This window comes from Curcuma longa, chromosome 16 (assembly GCF_044706935.1).
Source record: "Curcuma longa cultivar G26 ecotype Majalengka, Jawa Barat chromosome 16, ITB_CL_G26_1.1, whole genome shotgun sequence".
NCBI lineage: Eukaryota > Viridiplantae > Streptophyta > Magnoliopsida > Zingiberales > Zingiberaceae > Curcuma > Curcuma longa.
In genome coordinates, this window is record NC_133876.1 from 7,104,737 (window position 1) to 7,124,695 (window position 19,959).

The 19,959-nt window shown below is 38.9% G+C and overlaps 2 protein-coding genes across 2 annotated transcripts; one reads left to right on the plus strand and one right to left on the minus strand.

The window, feature by feature from the left end:
- The first annotated feature begins 9,106 nt into the window (after positions 1 to 9,106).
- Positions 9,107 to 9,672, plus strand: LOC141846903 (uncharacterized). The gene is made up of 3 exons (XM_074734932.1): positions 9,107 to 9,193; positions 9,288 to 9,348; positions 9,444 to 9,672. Exons 1-3 carry the CDS (start codon positions 9,122 to 9,124, stop codon positions 9,626 to 9,628), a joined length of 318 nt encoding a protein of 105 aa, XP_074591033.1. The 5' UTR covers positions 9,107 to 9,121; the 3' UTR covers positions 9,629 to 9,672.
- A 122-nt stretch (positions 9,673 to 9,794) lies between these two features.
- Positions 9,795 to 18,300, minus strand: LOC141846969 (exocyst complex component EXO84A-like). Its single transcript, XM_074734980.1, has 7 exons — positions 18,196 to 18,300; positions 16,965 to 17,062; positions 14,779 to 15,826; positions 13,424 to 13,921; positions 11,579 to 11,764; positions 11,002 to 11,135; positions 9,795 to 10,422 (listed from the first exon to the last, which is right to left on the minus strand). Exons 1-7 carry the CDS (start codon positions 18,298 to 18,300, stop codon positions 9,795 to 9,797), a joined length of 2,697 nt encoding a protein of 898 aa, XP_074591081.1.
- Positions 18,301 to 19,959: the final 1,659 nt, after the last annotated feature.

A 19,959-nucleotide genomic window follows, 5' to 3' on the forward strand; every position in this document is an offset into this window, starting at 1 on the left:
TTATCACCCTAATGCACGCCATTAGGTTGCGCTTCTCTGTGTTGGCTGCCCCTGCATCGGTGCTCAATCCCAACTCCATGAGAGAGCTCGTTGGGCCTGACCCTGAGGAACCCATTGGCTGGGACTTTGCGAGCTTTTCCACGTCGATCGACCCCAACTTTTCTCGAGGAGGTTCTTGATCCGTTGCGCTTGGTGGGGTTGCTTCTACTACTATCTCGCTTCGAGTGGCCTCGACTGAAGGGATTAGTTCGGTGCGGGTCGGTTCCTCGGTGGAATTTGTAGGCTTGATGAAGGGATCAATTCGGTGTGGTTCGGTTCCTCGGTGGAATTTGTAAGCTCAATGGAGGTTGGTGTAGGAGTCATCCGTGCTTTCTTCTTCGCCTTCTCTCCTTGGGTTGTGGAGGGAGGTTGACTGCTCTTTTTCTTGGTCCTTGAGGTCGGGGGCCTGACTGAGGAGCCTTCAACTTTTAGCACGAGCGTCGGAACCACCTCGGGCTCCTTTCCCATTGTGCTCGGTTCGTCTACTGGTGTTGGTGCATCAACAGTTGGTGGAGCATCGTTTTGACTCCCGACATCTTCGGGAGCCTTTTTAGACGTTGCTGGTGTTACCAAGGTCTCAAAGGTCACTCGGTCCCACTTCAAGCACTTGTTGACTGAGGTGCCCATTAGCATGTCCACTGTATGGAAGAAATTGAGACTTAATTAGTAATCATAGAAATAAATAAAAGCATATAACTTACCAAGTGGATGGGGAAGGTCTGCGTCGATTGGACTTAAATGCCCTGATAGAGTAAATCCTACTCGCCTACTAATGTGTTGATATCAAAGTAGAGTTCTTTCAACAGCTCAGCCACTTTTATATATGTCTGCTCTTTCTTATAGGACTCTAAGGGAGGGGGACTTGGTAATTCTGGCTGCCACTCAGTAGTTCGACTTTTGACCCTTGTGCAAGGTCGGGTACTTGTCTAAGAAGTTATAGCCCATCCTCATGGTGAAATAGAACACGTCTTGTTCCATCCCCTTTGCATAGAAGAAGAAATGGAAGAAGACCAGGCTGAGTGGGATTTGATAGGCTTGAAAAACCAAGGCTACTCTATAGAGGAGTCGGAAGGAGTTGGGGGCAAGTTGTGGGAGGGAGATGTGGAAGTAAATCGAGATATCTTGAAAGAAGTCAAGAATGAGAAAGCGAAGGTCATCAGTTAGTTGGCTGAAAAAGAAGGTAAGGAAGTCAGGGGGTGGGGTGTGAGATTGTTGGTCAGGACTCGGTATCCTAATCCTATAACTTCCCGGTACGCCAAACAAAACCCTAACCTCTTGTCTAACCTCACGGGTGACGGTAAACTGAATGGACGCATATCAGGGGGTCGGGATCCTGTGGGGTCCATGTTCAAGGTTTTCAAGCCTAAAGAAGGAAAAGAAAGGGGGAGCAAGGACTTATGAGCTACTGATGACAACCGAGTTGCGGAAGCAGATCGTCAGAGAGGAAGGAAGAGGACGAGGGAGGTAAAGACAGAAGGGAAGAGAGGCAATAGTGAACGTCGCGCGCATCCACCCCCAGCCATTAATATGTTGGGGCCTCATTCGTTCACGCCGTCCGATCTATCGGTGGAAAAAGGCAGGATGTACTGTACGTCGTCTGATCTGACTCGTTGTCCCACCAAATCTTAGTAATGATGACGATTTGATTGTCGCATCGAATGCCTCATCCGTGCACATAATCAAACCTTCCATGCAAACCCGATTCATCGGCTTATCATATGACTTTCTTGACCCATGCTTAACCCAAGCACGTACTGGAGAATTGGTCCAATCAGTTTGACTTGCGCCTCCTTCGATCAGACTTGTAGGGGAGACTTGTGTTATGAGTTAATATATCTTGGTCAAGAAAGTTAAGGTTTGATTAACATGGAGATAACACATTGGGCATGCCCAACCAACTCCATGCCAGACTGGCTCAACGCCCGACTCCATGCCTGATTGGTTTGGCGCTCAACTCCGTGCCCGATTGACTCAATGCCGGATCGATTTCTTCGTCCTCCAGACAGAGGTCGACTCCTCAGTCGGTCCAGTCTCACCGAGTCGACACTCCTACCCAAGTGACTTCACTCCTCTAGTCCTACTCCCCCCATTTATAGTCGCCTGAGCGACATGTAGAATGGTAAAGTACTCAACCGTAGATCACCTACCACATTTAATACAGCATGACTTCTCTTATTATGATGAGATATTTTCACATAATATGCATAAGGACAATCATTGAGAAATAATACCTGAAGTCCATTCCATGCACCCCGCATATTACAAGCACCATCATATCCTTGGCCTCTAATTTTTTTCACTTGGAGATTATGATGAACAAGAACATTTGATATTTCATTTTTCAAATTCAATGAAGTAGTATCACTAACACTTTTGATGGCAAAAAATCTTTCTGTTAAAATTCCATAATTATTCACAAACCTCAGGATAATAGTCATTTGCTCTCATTTAGATATATCTCATGCTTCATCAACAAGAATACGAAAGTATTTATCTCCAACTTCTTCACGAACCATCTTTCGTACTCTATTGACCATAATATGTAAAATCTCTTTCTGAATTTCTAGACCTGTATATTGGGCATTTTTTAGAGCATTCTCAAGTACAACTTCATCAATTTTTGTATTATTTTTGCAAAAGCCTTTATCAATTCAAGAAAATTTCCATGATTAAATGATATATAGAGACTCATCGTTAGCTCTAAAGGCACAAGCTTGAAGTGCTAACCAACGAGCAGTTACAATTGAGGTCCTCAAACGCAAACGATTTTTCTCCTTTTCCTCTTGAGATTGAGCATGCATCACATTATCAATATGTTGTGAGGACTTCATCAAATTTTCAGCCCTTCTCTCGCACATAGTATGAGGCGAAGAGGCTGCAGAACCAATATGTGCAAGAAATGCACATGTTTTTCCTTAATTTACCCTTTTCCAATTGTCAAATCCTTCATTGACCAATGCCAAAATATTAGATGAATTAACTTCATTCAAAAAAAGAAAACAGTAAAAGCAATATGCCTTATTCACTAAAGGTGAATACTCCAACCAATGAAATTTCTGGAACCATTTTTTCTGAAATCGACGATTTTGACTTCCAAATTTTGTAGCTGGATACTCCAACATATCTGGTTGATAAGGCCCCATCTTTAGATATGAACGTCTTATCTCATCTCGTACATTAACATGATATTCACATATCTATTTTCTTTCCTGGATCTCATTCAATACAAGTAGAAGATGAGTGATGGTCGTTACTAGGAGAGAAAATAGTAGGAATTTGAACGGTTGAAATTGGAAGACTTTCATTAGATTGATGTTGCATTGTCGGAACGATAGAAATTGTAGTGTTTTCACTAGTTTGATGATCTCTCTTCTTAAAGAAAGAGGATATCTTTCCTTTCTTTGTAGCAGATTGATGTTCCATTTTGAAATAGTTCAAGTAATATCCCTAAATAAGTAATAAAACAACAGTGATATAAATGAACAAATAATAGTTAATCAATGGTTCAAAAGTATAATGAATCATATATGAAAAAGATAAATCTGCCAGTTAACGTATAAAAAGCTTTAAATCTGCCAATTAACATATTGAATCATTCATTCTTATCCAATATATCTGAATGAAAATTTTACATCTATCACATAACTTAGGAGATTTATCAACCAAATAATACGAGAAAAAATTTTATGTCTAACAGATAACATATAAAAAACAGATATATTGATATGTCTTTTTAATGGTCATAATTCATCATTGTGTTTAATGTTCATATCATTGTACTATAGATTCTTTATACAAGATCTTTATATGCTTCTGTGTACTGTGTGATTGATCATTTATAGGAAATAATTTATCTAATAAAATCTAATATTATATTCAATATATTCTTCTTTACCAGAACCCTTAATTTGACTTGGAGACACATGTAGTTAATCTCATACCAGCTGCAAAAATAAGGATTAATTTCATCTTGGTCACTAAAGGTTTTACTTTATCTCAATTTGACATAAAAAAAAATTCAAACTGACCTCATAATTAATAAAAAAAAAAGTCATTCATTTTTGTCCTTACAACCCTAAAACCCAAATGGATCCAACCCTTCAATCCATCAAATTTTCTCTTGGTCTAGCGACAGCAGCAGGCCGGCAGCAACCGCGACGATAGGCCAGCGGCGGCATGCGACAGTAGCAGGTTGGCAGCGGTCGCGGCGGCAAGCAGCAGTAGCAGGGCAACGGCCGTGGCGGCAGACCGGCAGGTTCCACAGATCGCAACGGCAGGCTGGCAACGGCAGTGCGAGCGGTGGCAGGCCAGCAGCGGCCGCGCGAGCAACGACAGGCCGGAAGTGGTCGCGTGAGCGGCGGCAGACCGGCAGTGGTCATGCGATTTGATCGCGCTCAGCGCTCACACAGGTGGATGCGTCGACGCGGTAAGAACTAAGAGAGGAACGAGGAGAAGAACGAAAAAATTACTTGAGATTTGAGATTCGTCGCCGACTCACCGTCACACCGTGGAGTTCCTCGTCGCCGTCACGTCGTGGAGAAGTAGTCGCACACTCTGCACTCGCGTGGGTCACAAACCAATGAAAAAAACCTAAACCCTAAAAATATTGTAAGAAACAAGACTGGCCTATAATCCAGTATAGCCCATATTAAGATCCGTCTCTAGACAAAGGGATCAAGTTGATGCATAACCTTTGTAGAAACACATACATGTAAACCAGTGTTTTTGTCTTTTCTTTTTTAGGGGAAAGGAAAGCTAAAGGTTTGTCAATTGTATTACAAAAAACTTTATGCACACCCTAACATGTGCATCTATGTCAAATATGTAGGTCTTTGTCAGCCGAATACAAAAATCACTTTAACTTAGCCTCCTAATATACAAATTTTCCCCGATCAAACATGCTCCACTAATTTGCTCGATTTTCTTAGTTTTTTTTGTTGACATTTTGCTACAATATAAATTTTATTATTTATTCTGAACTTGACTACCTATTTATGAATGCACTTTTATGCATATGATCCTACTGACTGTTTGGACTTTCATCTGATGCACTTGATCTTGCTAAAGTTTCTATCTGGTCCTCCAGACCAAGACTTTCTTTTGCTTAAACTCCACATTAGGACTTGCTTTGTCTATACTCCATACTAGGACTTTCATCTCAACTAGGATTTTTCTGTGCTCCCTGCACACTTAGATAAACATATCACTACAAACCACACCTTAACTAACTAAGGTTCGATCATCTGGTGCTTTCTGCACCAACACTCGTTTTGACTCCCGATATATTCGGGAGCCTTTTCAAACGCCGCTGGTGTTACCAAGGTCTCAAAGGTCATTCGGTCACACTTCAAGTACTTGTTGACTGACGTGTCCATTAGCACGTTCGCTGCATGGAAAAAATTGAGTCTTAGTTAGTAATCACAGAAATAAATTAAAGCATACAACGTACCAAGTGGATGGGGAAGGTCGGCGTCAATTGGACTCAAACGCTCTGATAGAGTAAATCCTACTCACCTACCAACTTGTTGATGTCAAAGCAGAGTTCTTTCAGTAGCTCGACCACTTCTATATATGTCTACTCTTTCTTATAGGACTCTAAGGGAGAGGGACTTGGTAATTCTGGCTGCCACTCGGTACTTCGACTTTCGACCCTTGTGCGAGGTCGGGTACTTGTCTAAGAAGTTATAGACCATTCTCATGGTGAAATAGAACAAGCCTTGTTCATCCTCTTCGGGTAGAAGAAGAAATGAAAGAAGACCAGGCTAAGTGGGATTTGATAGGCTTGAAAAACCCGGACTACCCCACAGAGGAATCGGAAGGAGTTGGGGGCAAGTTGTGAGAGGAAGATGTGGAAATAGGTCAAGATATCTTGAAAGAAGTCGAAAATGGGAAAGCGAAGGCCATCAGTTAGTTGGCTGAAAAAGAAGATAAGGAAGCTAGGGGGTGGGGTGTGAGGTTGTTATATAGTCAGGACTCGGTATCCTAATCCTATAACTTCCCTGTATGCCAAACAAAACCCTAACCTCTTCTCTAACCTCACGGGTGACAGTAGACTGAATGGACGCATATCAGGGGGTCGGGATCCTATGGGGTACATGTTCAAGGTTTTCAAGCCTAAAGAATGAAAAGAAGGGGGAGCAAGGACTTATGAGCTACTGACGACAATGGAGTTGCGGAAGCAGATCGTCTGAGAGGAAGGAAGAGGACGAGGGAGGTAAAGATAGAAGGGGAGGCAATAGTGAACGTCGCGCGCGTCCACCCCCAACCACTAATAACTTCCCAATATGTCAAACAAAATCCTAACCTCTTCTCTAACCTCACGGGTGACAATAGACTGAATGGACACATATCAGGGGGGGTCAGGATCCTATGGGGTCCATGTTCAAGGTTTTCAAGCCTAAAGAAGGAAAAGAAAGGGGGAGCAAGGACTTACGAGCCACTGATAACAATGGAGTTGTGGAAGCAGATCGTCGGAGAGGAAGGAAGAGGACGAGGGAGGTAAAGACAGAAGGGAAGGGAGGCAATAGTGAACGTCGCGCGCGTCCACCCCTAGCCACTAATATACTGGGGCCTCATTCGTTTACGTTGTCCGATCTGTTGGTGGAAAAAGGCAGGACATACTGTGCGTCGTCTAATCTAACTCGTTGTCCCACTAAATCTTAGTAATGATGATGATTCGATTGTCGCATTGAATGCCTCATTCGTGCACATAATCAAACCTTCCATGCAAACCCGATTCATCGGCTTATCATATGACTTTCTTGACCCATGCTTAACCCAAGCACGTATTGGAGAATTGGTCTAGTCAGTTTGACTAGCGCCTCCTTCGACCAGACTCGTAGGGGAGACTTGTGTTATGAGTTAATATATCTTGGTCAAGAAAGTCAAGGTTTGGTTCACGTGGAGATAACACATTGGACATGCCCAACCAACTCCATGCCAGACTGGCTCAACGCCCGACTCCATGCCCGATTCGTTTGGCACTTGACTCCATGCCCGATTGACTCGATGCCCGATCGACTTCTTCGTCCTCCAGATAGAGGTCGACTCCTCAATCGGTTCAGTCTCATTGAGTCGACACTCCTACCCAAGTGGCTCCACTCCTCCAATCCTACTCCTCACATTCATAGTCGCCTGAGCAACATGTAGAATGGTAAAGTACTCATTTATAGATCACCTACCACACTTAATATAGCATGACCTCTCTTATTATGATGGGATATTTTCCTTATTTATGATGTAATATTTGTTGGTGCAATCGTGCCCCAAGTGATTGGATTTTAATGTTTGGCTAAAATGGGTTTAAGTTAGGCAATGTGTTGTGATCTAACATGTGTGGTTTGAGTCCACAGGAAAGTCCAGGAGTGGAGACCTGGCAATTGGTGAAGTTCCGGAGGTGCAGCCTCTTGGCAAGGATGAAGTCCCGGAGGCGCGGCCTCTTGGCAAGGATGTCTTAGCACGATGAAGTCGAGGGAAATGTCTCAAACTAGTGCAAGGAAGAGCACGAGGCTTGTGGAAGACGTTTGAAGGCTTGCATCAAGGCTAAGGAGTAAAGAGAAACTGAAAAGGGGAGTTTTCAGCTGTGGTAGTCGACTGGCCCTGCCAGCAGTTGACTGGGGATGATCCGGAGCACGCACAGACAAGCACAGAAAGATCAGTCGAGTTGACAGTCGACTGGGGCAGTCGACTGACCATGGGGCAGTCGACTGATATACTACCGTTGGAGTGACAACTGGCGAATTAAATGCATATTTAATTCCCGTTGAAGCCCATCAGTCGACTGACCTTAGGAGCAGTCGACTGGTGCATTGAAATTCATAAAAACAGCAGTCAACGTCGCAGAGAAGAACAACAACATTTTCTTTCATCTTTTTATTGCTCTCTGTGACCCAAAAAGCTTTCTCTTCCTCTCTTACTTCATTAGAGATCCTGTACGAGGAAGACATCGGTTTGTGAGGGTTTCTCCGCCTTCGAAGTGTGATTCGAAAAGGAGGGTTTTTCTCATAGTGGAATCGTCGGTGTGTGCGTGTGGATCCTTGGATTAGTCACATCGTAGAGGTGGATACCAAGTAAATCGAACGTATTAGCGTTGTGATTGTTTTTCTTCATTATTTCTTTGCTTCCGCTAATATCTTGCAGGAGAAAAAGTCGAAAAACGCTATTCACCCCCCTCTAGCGAACGCATCGATCCTAACAATATTTTCATAGATTATTCTATAAAAGGATCTTGTTTTCTGCAAGCTCAAGGACACATACACACATGCCTATATACACACTCTCTACATTTACTGTTCTTCTTTTCCAATTTCGATCAACAAAGAGATTGACTTGAACATCGGAATGGCTGGGCCAAAGCACTCCAAACATCTATCCTAACCTTTCTTCTTCTCTTTGAAGTTCTACAAGAACACAATTTTCTGCAATTGCTTGTGGGCTCTGTGCGACTTTGTCAACGTATGAATCAGGTGTCTGATGATTTATATGAAGATGATCTCAAACCGGAATAACTATTATTATTATTTTAATTAGTTTTGAGAAGATTAATTATCTAGAACTGCGAAGTAATGGTCCCGTATTTTGACGTTGCGTCGTTGCTTGAGCCCAAAAATTTGATCTAACCATCTCCAGTTCCAGAAGCTCATGTTATAATAAGGGATTCATGGTGAATTTTAATCAAGCTTCCGAAGCCAGCTGCTGCAGTTACTTGCAACTTGCAGTCCTCTTCTCCAGTCCCAACCTCCACCTCCCTCTTCCTCCCTGCCCAACCTTTAAGAAATCGATCATGCATGCTTTGTGCAGCCAAAACAATGTTTGTGTATTGCCATGGCGCAGCACGCAAGCACACACACCCAGTCTGGCAGCTGGCGATCGACTGCCCGACCGAGGAAAGCAAGTCGAGCACAGCTGGCCACTTAGCTGGATTCTCCAATGTCACCTCCATCACCTCATCAATGCCCTGCCTGACTGCCTCACTAACTCTTCACTCTTCTTCTGCAACTACTCTGCTTACTGCTCTCTATAAATTGACCTCCTCTCACTCCCACTCTCATCACTCAAGCACATCCCTTAGCAGCTCGAGTCCATGGCCCTCGCTAAACTCTCGTGGTGCCTTGCTCTTCTCTTTCTTCTGCTCGCACTTCGTCATATCGTCGAGGCACGAACGAATTAATTGTAGTTGGTTCCTTCTACTGCTACGCTCATGAAAATTACTGAATTAATCTGTGTGTGGATTGATTTGTCATTTGTAGGCGGAGAGCACAGAAAGATCCCTCGCTCCGGCGCCATCGATATCTCCTGCGACTGCAAGTGGTGAGTAGTGGACTGGAAATGTACTTAATTTGACCTCATTCAATCCTCAGATCAGTTGGATGGTCACTGAGAAGAGCTAGTTTATGTGGGTTTAGACTGTGCAGCAGCGTGCGCCGTGAGGTGCAGCGCGACGTGGAGACGAAAGATGTGCAAGAAGGTGTGCGGGAGCTGCTGCAGCAGGTGCAACTGCGTCCCGCCGGGCACTTCCGTGTACACTCGCTCCGCGTGCCCTTGCTACGCCACGATGACCACTCGCGGAGGCCGTCTCAAATGCCCATGATTTTGTTTAGTTTTAATCAAGCTTAAACTAAATTTGAATCAATTTTAAACATGTGAACTTGGATAAACATGCTTAGAAGAACTAAATCAGTATAACAACAGTGTTAGAAGGGATTAACCTTGTCACTTTCACCCGACAGAGAGTAACTTCGCATATAATAACACTGTTAAACATTCTCGTGCTCAATTGGTTCCTCAACATCACTTAAGCCCTCTGAAGAAGAACAAGAAACATAATCAGTCTCAACAATAGGGCTACTGATGATACGAGTTGGAAGCCTAGAATGTTTCTTCTCCAGATTAGCCTCGACCTCTCCCTCTCGAGTATAGAGCACAATGGCTTCAGCGGCATGAGCTGGAATATCCGGCTTAATAGAAACTTGAAGAAACTTGGAATCGTCGGCGAAATTCTCCTTGGTGGCGTCTTGTTGCTTCAGAGACATTACATTGACTTTAAACTCCTCATTTGAACCTCCTTGAGGATCCCGGAAATCAGTTTTTCCCTCGCTTTTGCAAACTTTATCATCCTGAATGAACGAAGCAACTGCATCCTGTCTTTCTATTACTTTTACAGAACGAATCATGTCACTGATATGACTCTTGCTTTCAGGTTCAATACGAACAGATGATGCAGAATCCACAGAGGTTCTTCTAACATCAACTAGTGCAGATGCTTCCATCCTCTGTGATCTTGGAGGTTCTTCCTTTAGTTGTGACTCCACTGGCTCAAGTTGTTTTAATTTTTCGATAGCAAGACCGGCGATCTCTTGAACCCAACTATCATCTGGTAAAACACTGCAAATGAAGATAAAATTCATTTAAACAAATATGCTGCATGGACTACACTTTAGCAAAAAAAATAACTCAACCTCTTAGGCTCAGTTAAGTCAATAACTCGCCCTCTGCTTGCTGTTTTAAATTTTTGGGGGAATTACCGAAACACACCCTTTTTAAATCCAACCGAGACCATTTTTTTTTTGAAATAAATTGAAATAAAATATTGAAATAAAATAGAATTTATAGGTTTGATTTTCTTTGGTTTAGGCCTAACTGAATTGGCCTTTATGCAAAGATAAATTTGACATTTTATTTATTTTTGTTTACAAAAATGAAACCAAAATCCAACTAAATTTTTTATGCTTTTGTCAACTCAAACCAAACCAAATCAAACCGATTTAGATAAGAAGCCAAACTAAATCAAAATTTTAATTCGGTTCATAAGGAACACTTCTAGATAAAAAAAAATGTAAGATATAACCTAGCCTGATGCATACCTTAGTCTTGCGTCTGCCTAATCATGCAATATAATATTTTTTTTTCTACATTCTAAATCATACAGAAAATTTCAAACTAACGGGAAAACTCAGCTCTTACCCATCCATATCCCAAAAAGATGCATATGTCACATCTATTTCTTTCAATGTATTCATTGCTGTAGCTGAAAGATTGTCTGAAAGATATCCTCCAATTTTTGCAACTTCAAGAAGAAAATAAATATCCATGTGAACCTGTAGAATTTGAGCATATCAAAGTTTGTACACAAAAAGCAGTAGTACCAACACTCTACATAATGATTTGCATTTAAGAAATGTCCTTTTCTAACAATGCCACTAAATTCTTCAAATTTGGCCAACAACACTCTCATAACAAGCATGAATATGCAAAATTAGTACTTAACAAATTAAGTCTTGCTGCAACAGTAATAACACAAGGTAGTCACTGAAAATGTTAAATTAGAGGGCAAAGATACGGTCAGGATGAATCCAAAAAAAGGAGGTGGGCTGAGCTTTGGGTGTGGAAGGGGTGGGCTAAGTAAAAAATTTTTTACAAAAAAAACCAATATGTAATAATCTAATAGTGAAAATTTTTTTACAATAGATAAAAAAATCTTTGGGGTGGGCTAGAGCCTAGGATAGCCTTTGAGAAGATCTGTCCCTGGATACGGTAATACCTGCTCAAGGAAGTTATACATTCTAATTTTTGAGGAATCTTCTGTGATTTTCCATAAGCTTCGGTTACTTGAAAGACAAATAGGCAATGCTTCCATTAACTTTATCAACAATTTCAGTATGCCATGTTTGCCTTCAAAGATGGATCTGGAAATATTCTCTAATTTCCTCAACCAGAAGAATAATTCCTTGACATTCAAAAAATAACCATTAGAAGAAAGAGAATGATCCAACAAGGAATTCAAACTTGCATAGGAGAAAAATATCTAGGACTAAAACACCAAACTTCATGTTTAATAAAAACGAAATTGAAACTTAAGCATTACAGTAAAATCAATAATATTAACGAAATAGCTTAAAATACACACAACTCTAGAACATTCATCCATTATTATATAGATGATTATGTAATATAGAATCAGATAAAAGTAATCAAGAATCAAAACACAAAGGAGTTTTGCTTTAAATTTTAACAAATAGTTTATGTTGGGATACAATCAAAGTCTCACATTGAAAATAAGTGGAAAAGATCATGTATTTATAAGATGAAAGATATCTCTATTGATATGAGACTTTTTGGGTTGAGTCCAAAAATAAAATTATGAGGGCTTAGGCCCAAAGTGGACAACATCATACTATTGTGGAGATATATTAATTCCATCGATACTAACAATTTACTCATTCTTATTACTGATAGTTTTTACTTATGCTCCATATATATAATGAAAAAGTCAAAAACCTTCATAGATGAAACTAAATAATCCTCTCTAATGTATTTTTATCAAATTGTGATGTTAACATCCTTTAATCTCATCCTCTTGACCCCTCATCGTCCCTAAGTAGGATATCAATCTTATCAACCTCATAGCCTCATACTGATCTTCGGAAGGAAGAAGGCCAACTTCTATATGAGGTTCTTGCCATCATCTATTGTGCAACCTTCCTACCAAACTAATTTTTACTCAATTTGTAATACGTTTTTTTATTAACTTTCTTCATATTATGGGAAGAAGGGGAGCCGTGATGCAACGGTAAAGTTACTGCCGTGTGATCTGGAGGTCACAGGATAGTCTCAGAAATACTTTCTTGCAAAGTAGAGTAAGACTGCATACAATAGACCCTTCTCTGGGGTCCCGCATTGGCAAAAGTTTCATGCACCAGACTATCCCCTTCTTCATATCATGGGAAGTTGGTTAGACATCTTGTGGCACATTTTGGAAGTTTGATAACTGCTAGATAGCCATCTACGAGCTCTTGTAGATGAGTTGGATGTGGAATTCAAAAAAAACTAATATAGGAAACTTTCCAATCTTTTGTGGTGCATGAGTCACAACCCTTCTAGATGAGATAACGACCATTACCTTTGTTAAGCATAACTACTGATTCAAAATGAAGAAGTTCAAAATGTTTTTGTTTTAAAAGCTACTTCTAGGTTGGCTGATACATCAATTTCAGTATGTTTTGAGGATTTAGAAAGACATAAAAAAATAAAACACATGGATGGATGCATTTTCTATCACATTTCAAGGACACCTTAGACAAGAAATAAATATTGCAATTGGTGAAAATTTAACAATATTGGTGTAGGAACATGACATTAATTGAACAAATAGTAGCCCAACAAAGATGCATTTTTGATAAAAGTTCTCTAAATGTTTTACTAGAATTATATACTTACATGAAATAGCAAATCCTATAACTACTTCCTAATAAAAATAAACTTGCAAAGTGAATTAAGAAAACATGATTGCATCATAGCATTAATGCGTCTCATGGAACCATAAAATTTCATCAATGATGTTAGTCAAAGCATAGGAATGATTCACTAAAAGTCGAAAATGACAAACCTGAAAAATAAAAGATGGAAACATAATTTCTTGATTTGAGCCAGCAGTATTCTGGTAAGCATATTTAGCATTCAATTCCAAAATGAGCACTGATGAATTTAACCCACTAAAGATGGCTTTATAAACAAATTGCTCGCAGAAAGTACTTTGTAACCGATCTGCAACTTCTTCAATAGAAAGCACCAAATTGTAAAGCTCCTGTGATAATCTATTAACCTGATCTGAATGAGAATGTGAAGGCTCTGTAATTCCAAAGATACCAGAAGTAATAATGGGTAAAAGTTTTACAATGTTTGCAGTGTTAACCAGAAGCAATAACTGCTGCTCTAGTTTTGAAGTCTCCGTAATTCCTTGATAAAAAATTCCTAGACTAGTTTCTTTACTTTGAATAGCTTGTTCTAGGGCATTAATATACTCATTAACTAGGCCAGCAAGTCCTTGAGCAATCGAACATCCCATCTCAAAAGTAACCATTGAAGAGAAATCATCGACAATGTCCTGATTAAATACAATTAGAACTGATTAGCAATCACTATTTAGTGCAATTCATATCATCTAGATTACAAAGTTTTGCAGTTGCTTCAGACTAGTTTGCACATTGAAATCATTAATGACATGATTGCTATATCCAATGATTGTTAGCTATGTCATCTGTATTATGATGTAACTCTAAATCTTCATCTAGACAAATTATATGACATGGACTAAGGCATTGAGGCCTCACTTATACCTTTTCAATTATCTGCTCTCAATGTTTTCTTGTGATGGTATTCTAACCAATGTGGAATCCTCCACAAACAACTCAAAATCAGCTTAAAAGTAGGATAATGGAAAATAGTCATTTCATGCATAGTCTGCATGCCAATCTATTAAACTATGGGCTTTAGTACTTGAACTCTTCATCTACTCATGTCAAATACCAATACTCCAACATTGACATATTGAGTTTCCACTCAATATTTATATTATTCATGTGTGAAAAAAAATAGAAATAGCTATACTAGATACTTGGTTCCACACCCATGTCCAATAATTGTACCCAAGTCCAAGTAATATAGCCGGGGTGATCAATCACTAGTCACACTTCCCTTTCTAGATGAATGAAGTAGCCCCTCTTTTACCAAAGTTTAGCAAAGCGTATATACTATGGGAAATAGAGTGAGAAACAGAAAGATAGAAATTCAAAAAAAAAAAAAAGTAATACAAGTACAATAATAGGAAACCAATGAGAACAAAATAAAAAGTAAATCTAATGCCAGAAGTATAGCACTGGCCATTCATAAGATATTGAAGATGTGTAGTCGTGTACAAATAGATCAAGTGTACCATTTATGTGTGCAATCAAGAAAAGAAACCTGTATTAATGTGACAAACTTTCTTCCACTGCAAGTTAGTAAACAATACTCCTCTTCAGCACCATTCTCTGTTGTAGATGATTTTTCCTCTATTAGTTCTGACTGAAGAAACTTTTTGAGGACCCAAGTCTCATTTTCCACCAATATTCTGGAAACGTCTCTATAATGATCCAAATGTTTGTCTAATAAGTCCTCCATATAAGGCCTCAAGTAATTCATCAAATCATGCACTAAGAATAGTCTTTGAGATCTCAACAAAGAGCAAAGTGAGATAGCATAATGTACAGCTTCAACTGCTGGATGAAATTTGACAATTATTTCTGATTTGGATTTAAAATATGCATAAACAATGTGACTAAATTCCTCAAGTTCTGTCCTAGCCCATTCCAAAAGCTCTAGGGAACAAGGATATGTTTCCCCATTCAAGAATATAGAACTTTTTGCTGCTTGAGAAATAATTGAGAACACAGCTTTTGCAACTTCATAGGGATAGAAGCGACCCAAAGATTCTTTTTGAGAAAATAATTCTTGTAGACGATGCTCAAGACGCAAATGATAAAACTTTAACAGTAAAATGTTGGCCTGATAACCTTCACCAAGCCTTAAAAGACCAGATAATGCCTTCTGTAACTCTGTATGAGTTACTCTGGGGTGTCCAGCCAATGCAATAAATTGTTTAGCTAACCTAGTCCTCCAATCTGATATTGCATTAAAGTATGATGTCATTGAGGGCAAGATATGTTCTTCCATCTTCATATATTGTAAGGTCTTGGTCATGTTTTCCAAAAGAATCAGTGCATCATTCAATTTTTGCTCAGAGAGAAAAATATCCAATGTGTCCAAAGTATCATAAACTTGAAAGTCAAATTTTGTACAGGAATATAGATCAAGATCTTCTTCATCCTGCTTGTTGGTTTCTATTGTATTGTCTGACAGTTTATCCAAATAAAGACATTTAAACAGATTTTGAATAAGATTTCTTTGGTTTGAAACATGTTCTTTCAACTCCTCGAGATCATAGTTAACTTGTGATACTTCATCAATTATCCTGGAAGAAAACAAAATCTTGACTAAGCACAAAAAACATGTCTAATTTTATTTGGTAATTAAATGCATAAAGACAATAATAATTTGATAACTATGAACTGATGTTGATAGTAAAGCTTTGAATAAATTGAAGGTACATGTCAGATTCTCAAATAAAGTCATTTCTAGGATGATTGTTGGATGAACACTCCAGCAATTAGGAAGAATTAAGACTGAAAAACTTTATTTGGCATAATTAGCTGCTATTATATGGACAATTAACGTCACACCTGTGTAGTTTCTCTCATTGTCAACTCCTTGAACCCTCATATTCTTACATAGGCTCTTCATATAAAAATTTTGTCCTATGTTTTGCCTCCACTTTGATTCAACCCCACCAGTTTGGTATGGTTCAAGCTTACCCTAGCCCTAAGTTTGTTTCAAGAAACCAAGAATGTTGAGTGGAATACCTGATTTGGTGTCTTCTCTACTACTACTATGTGATCAACACATCTCTATAATTGTTAGTGTCAAAACCCACCTAATGTGAGAACGATCATTAACTTGTTAACCATATCCTCTTTGTACCCATGTCGGACACTAACATTTCAACACTAACGCTACAAATAGAAACTCGACATCCCAAGACCCAAAGTCCAACTCATAGTTGATAGTCCAAAATCACACCTATCATTAGCATCTTGGGTTCAATGATGGCTTGACTTTTCCACAAGAAACACCACATAGGACAGTTTGACAAGATAAATAAACTAGAACCAGCTAAACCAACTAGTCTAGCAATACCCATAATCAGAAGAAAAATCCACTAATCTTGAAGTACAGATATCATCATTCACAAATTGAAGAAAGCTCAGAACATAATCTAACTACTACTATGAATTTGCAAACCTACTTAGAACAACATAAGTCGACATACATTTAGATCAATTTAGGAAGGTCGCACAGCTACCCCATTTATTCCTTTCCTTTGCCATGGACACTAGGTCATTAAATATTTTTAAAAAACACACTAAACAGTAAAAGAAACCTTCATAAACTGAATGGTTGATGAAATATTCAAGCAGAAAAGTTTACCTTAATAACAAATGAAACCTTCACAAAATGACAATTTATGTAAATATTTAAGCATGGAGATTTACCTAACAAATGCTGAATAACATGAATAAGCATTTTTACTAAAGTCGACCTCCGACACCTTCTTTATTTCAAGGAGCTCTGAACACAAGCGTCTAATTCCCTGTAAAAGATGATAGCTTAATACAGCTATGGTTGAACAATCCTAACAATAGACTTATTAGGTAGTTCAAAACAGAATAAGTGTTCTATTATAACACAGTCATCATTTTAAACAGTGAATTTAAAATTTCACATCAAATATTATTGTTCAGTAAAAGATGGATGTGTAGAATTATAATTGGCACAAGGCAGAAGTGTAGCACATTCTGCATTTAGACATTTCCTTCAATTCCATCTTCAGTAAGAGTCATCCTCTTAACCAACGGAGTACATAGTTTTGGTCTTAGCATTTTCTTGTTGAATTGAGATTGGATTAGGCACTCATAGTAGCGAAAACCTTGCCCAAGTAACTTTACATTGTGTTTTTTGAGAATAGCAAGCTCATTTAAATCCAATACCCTGCTCCTCTCTCTCTTTCTCTCTTATTTTCTGCATTCGCTGATGCTTTCAGGTAGCTCTGATCACATAGTAAGAGATGGGTTAATTCTGTTGACAGAATGCAACATAGGCATCTTGAACAACAGTAGGAATAATAAAGAACTCTAGATTTAGGCAGTAGGCGAACCAGAGAAAGATCGTCTACCTCTAGTACGATTAGTCAGGCAAAGTCTAAAAACCTGAATTATATATATATATATATATATATATATATATATATATAGGTCTCAACTAGCTACTCAATTCAGCATATCGTGGAATTCATCTTAGTTGTATTTGAGTTTTGGGAGTTATTTTGTTCACAACTGCATATGTAGCTTTGGACAAATCATATAAGTAGGGATTTTTCCCCTTTCCTAAGTTAAACGATCAAGAACAGACAACTATCATGAAACTGTGTCAAACCACCCAAAATCTTTTAAAAAATTGAATGGGTGCACAAGAGCTGCAAATGATTCCCCCAGACTATGAAAAAACTGACAACTCAGTCCTCACTAATCCTTACTAGAGAAAATTGGAAAGGCACAGAACATCTCAAGAACAATCAGCATAGCTAAGGTTGAAACTTCTTATCACCTAAAGCGGGAGGTGCCTGCTTGTTCGTCTTTGTCGATGGCAATTACACTCAATGTGGAAAGGTAGAACTGCGCCACAAGAAGAGAAAAGATAACAAGAAAAAAAGGGGAAAGATGGTACCTTTTCGGTCATCGGCTGGACCTCCGTCCAGTGCTCACGATCTCCGTCGGAGCCCGAAGAGTTGAACGAGTCGTCGGTGAGACTCTCTGCATTACCATCGGCCATTGGAACACCGAAGGAGGAGGAAGGTGAGGAAGGGGACGATGACAATTAGAGGACATGAGTATGGTTTGGAGCGTCTGGATGTCGTTTTCCGCCATGGCCGGTCGTGAAGCATCGCTCACTCCGCCGCGCACACGAGCTTTTGTTTATTCTTCAGAGCCCTGGAGAAATCAATTTCTTATTTCTTATATTTTGGGGAAAAATCATTACTGGTAGGGTCCATGGATGTCGTATTAATGACGTTTTAATTGGACAATGTTATTTGAATAAATAAAATATTATATTAGGTAATATTTATTAGATGTAATTTTTTTATATCTCTTCAAATATTAATTCAACGAATTGGAGCCTTGCTCTAGTATTAATTTTAAAATATGAGTATTTAACTCAAGTAAGGGAATAGAAAGTACACCTACATCTCATACAAAATGAATAACATTTCATCAAAAAAATACAAAATACAAAGTGAATAACAAGAGTGCTTATATGTATTTGATTGGTTGTGTCAAACGTATACATATTGAAAATTAAAAAGATCTACATTTTATCGAAAGGTGAACTTCCAGTTTTAAAATTCCTAAAGGACGTATCATACTTTTCTTTAAAAAAAAATGCATTTAATTCTAAAAAATCTAAAAGTATCCTTTCCAAAGAATGTATCAAGATGGATAAAGTATCACAACTTGAAACTGTTTTAATCAAATCATCACTATCTTAGTATTTATTTCCTCAAAACATCAATATTTTAATTATTTTTTAAAAGCATCATCTTTAGAAATGGGATTAATCGTAGAAATCAATATCACAATATCATGGTGCTTAGAATTTTATTGTATTCCCGATTTACCCTGGTGGTTGGGAAATTTCAGATGTTGGCTACTGGGCTTAGAATTTTATTGTATTTATTTCAATTGATTAATTAATGACCCAGTTCACTAAACTGCGAACTGGTCGCTTCGCCCCCGGGGCATAGCTGAGTTGGTTACGACGCAACAGAGTTGCAGAAGAGGGCAAGGGTTCGAATCTTGACGAAGCCAGGCAATACCCTCCTGCGTCGTGACCAATTGCAGTTTCTCGATTTACCTCCTCACAGATGGTTGTGGGGTCGATCATGTGGGGTCGCTAAGATGACAGATTCCACCTTTTTTACAGAAGAGAACTGGCCACCTCAAAAAATATAATTTAAAAACGTGAAATGTCTTTTGCTTAATAATTCTTGGTAAAAGGTGTAATGGCAAAAGGTGAGATGAATTTCTTAAGTAAGTTCAAATTTTATCAGGGGCATATTATACTTAGGATGTATTTGATTGAGAGTTATGGTTGATAATTTTGATTATCCATTTAAAGTTATCAACAAATTAAGATCTTGTTTGATTTAGTTAATAAGCAATTCTTGAGTAATCTTGCATGTTTAATTTGGAACATGATTACCTTCGATTTTTTTAGGTTAATTTTGAATATTTGATGCCATCAACAAATGTTGACAATTTGGGGTTTAACCTGGAATGTGATTACCTCTGATTTTTGAGATTTTTCTCGATTCTAGGATTATCGAGTGTCAAACACAAGCAACTATGATCAACGAGCAAGAGTCAAGTGCCACAATGATTTGGGTGGCCAATGAAGGGCACACGTGGATGGAGTTTCATTTTCCTGAACTGT

Coding starts and splice junctions, on each gene's coding strand:
- LOC141846903 (XM_074734932.1), top strand. CDS start 9,122: ATGGCCCTCGCTAAACTCTCGTGGTGCCTTGCTCTTCTCTTTCTTCTG. Junction 9,194..9,287: donor CACTTCGTCATATCGTCGAG/GCACGAACGAAT, acceptor TGTCATTTGTAG/GCGGAGAGCACAGAAAGATC. Junction 9,349..9,443: donor ATCTCCTGCGACTGCAAGTG/GTGAGTAGTGGA, acceptor ATGTGGGTTTAG/ACTGTGCAGCAGCGTGCGCC.
- LOC141846969 (XM_074734980.1), bottom strand. CDS start 18,300: ATGGCCGATGGTAATGCAGAGAGTCTCACCGACGACTCGTTCAACTCT. Junction 11,765..13,423: donor TTCCATCTTTTATTTTTCAG/GTTTGTCATTTT, acceptor TTGAATGTCAAG/GAATTATTCTTCTGGTTGAG. Junction 11,136..11,578: donor TGTATAACTTCCTTGAGCAG/GTATTACCGTAT, acceptor CAAATTCTACAG/GTTCACATGGATATTTATTT.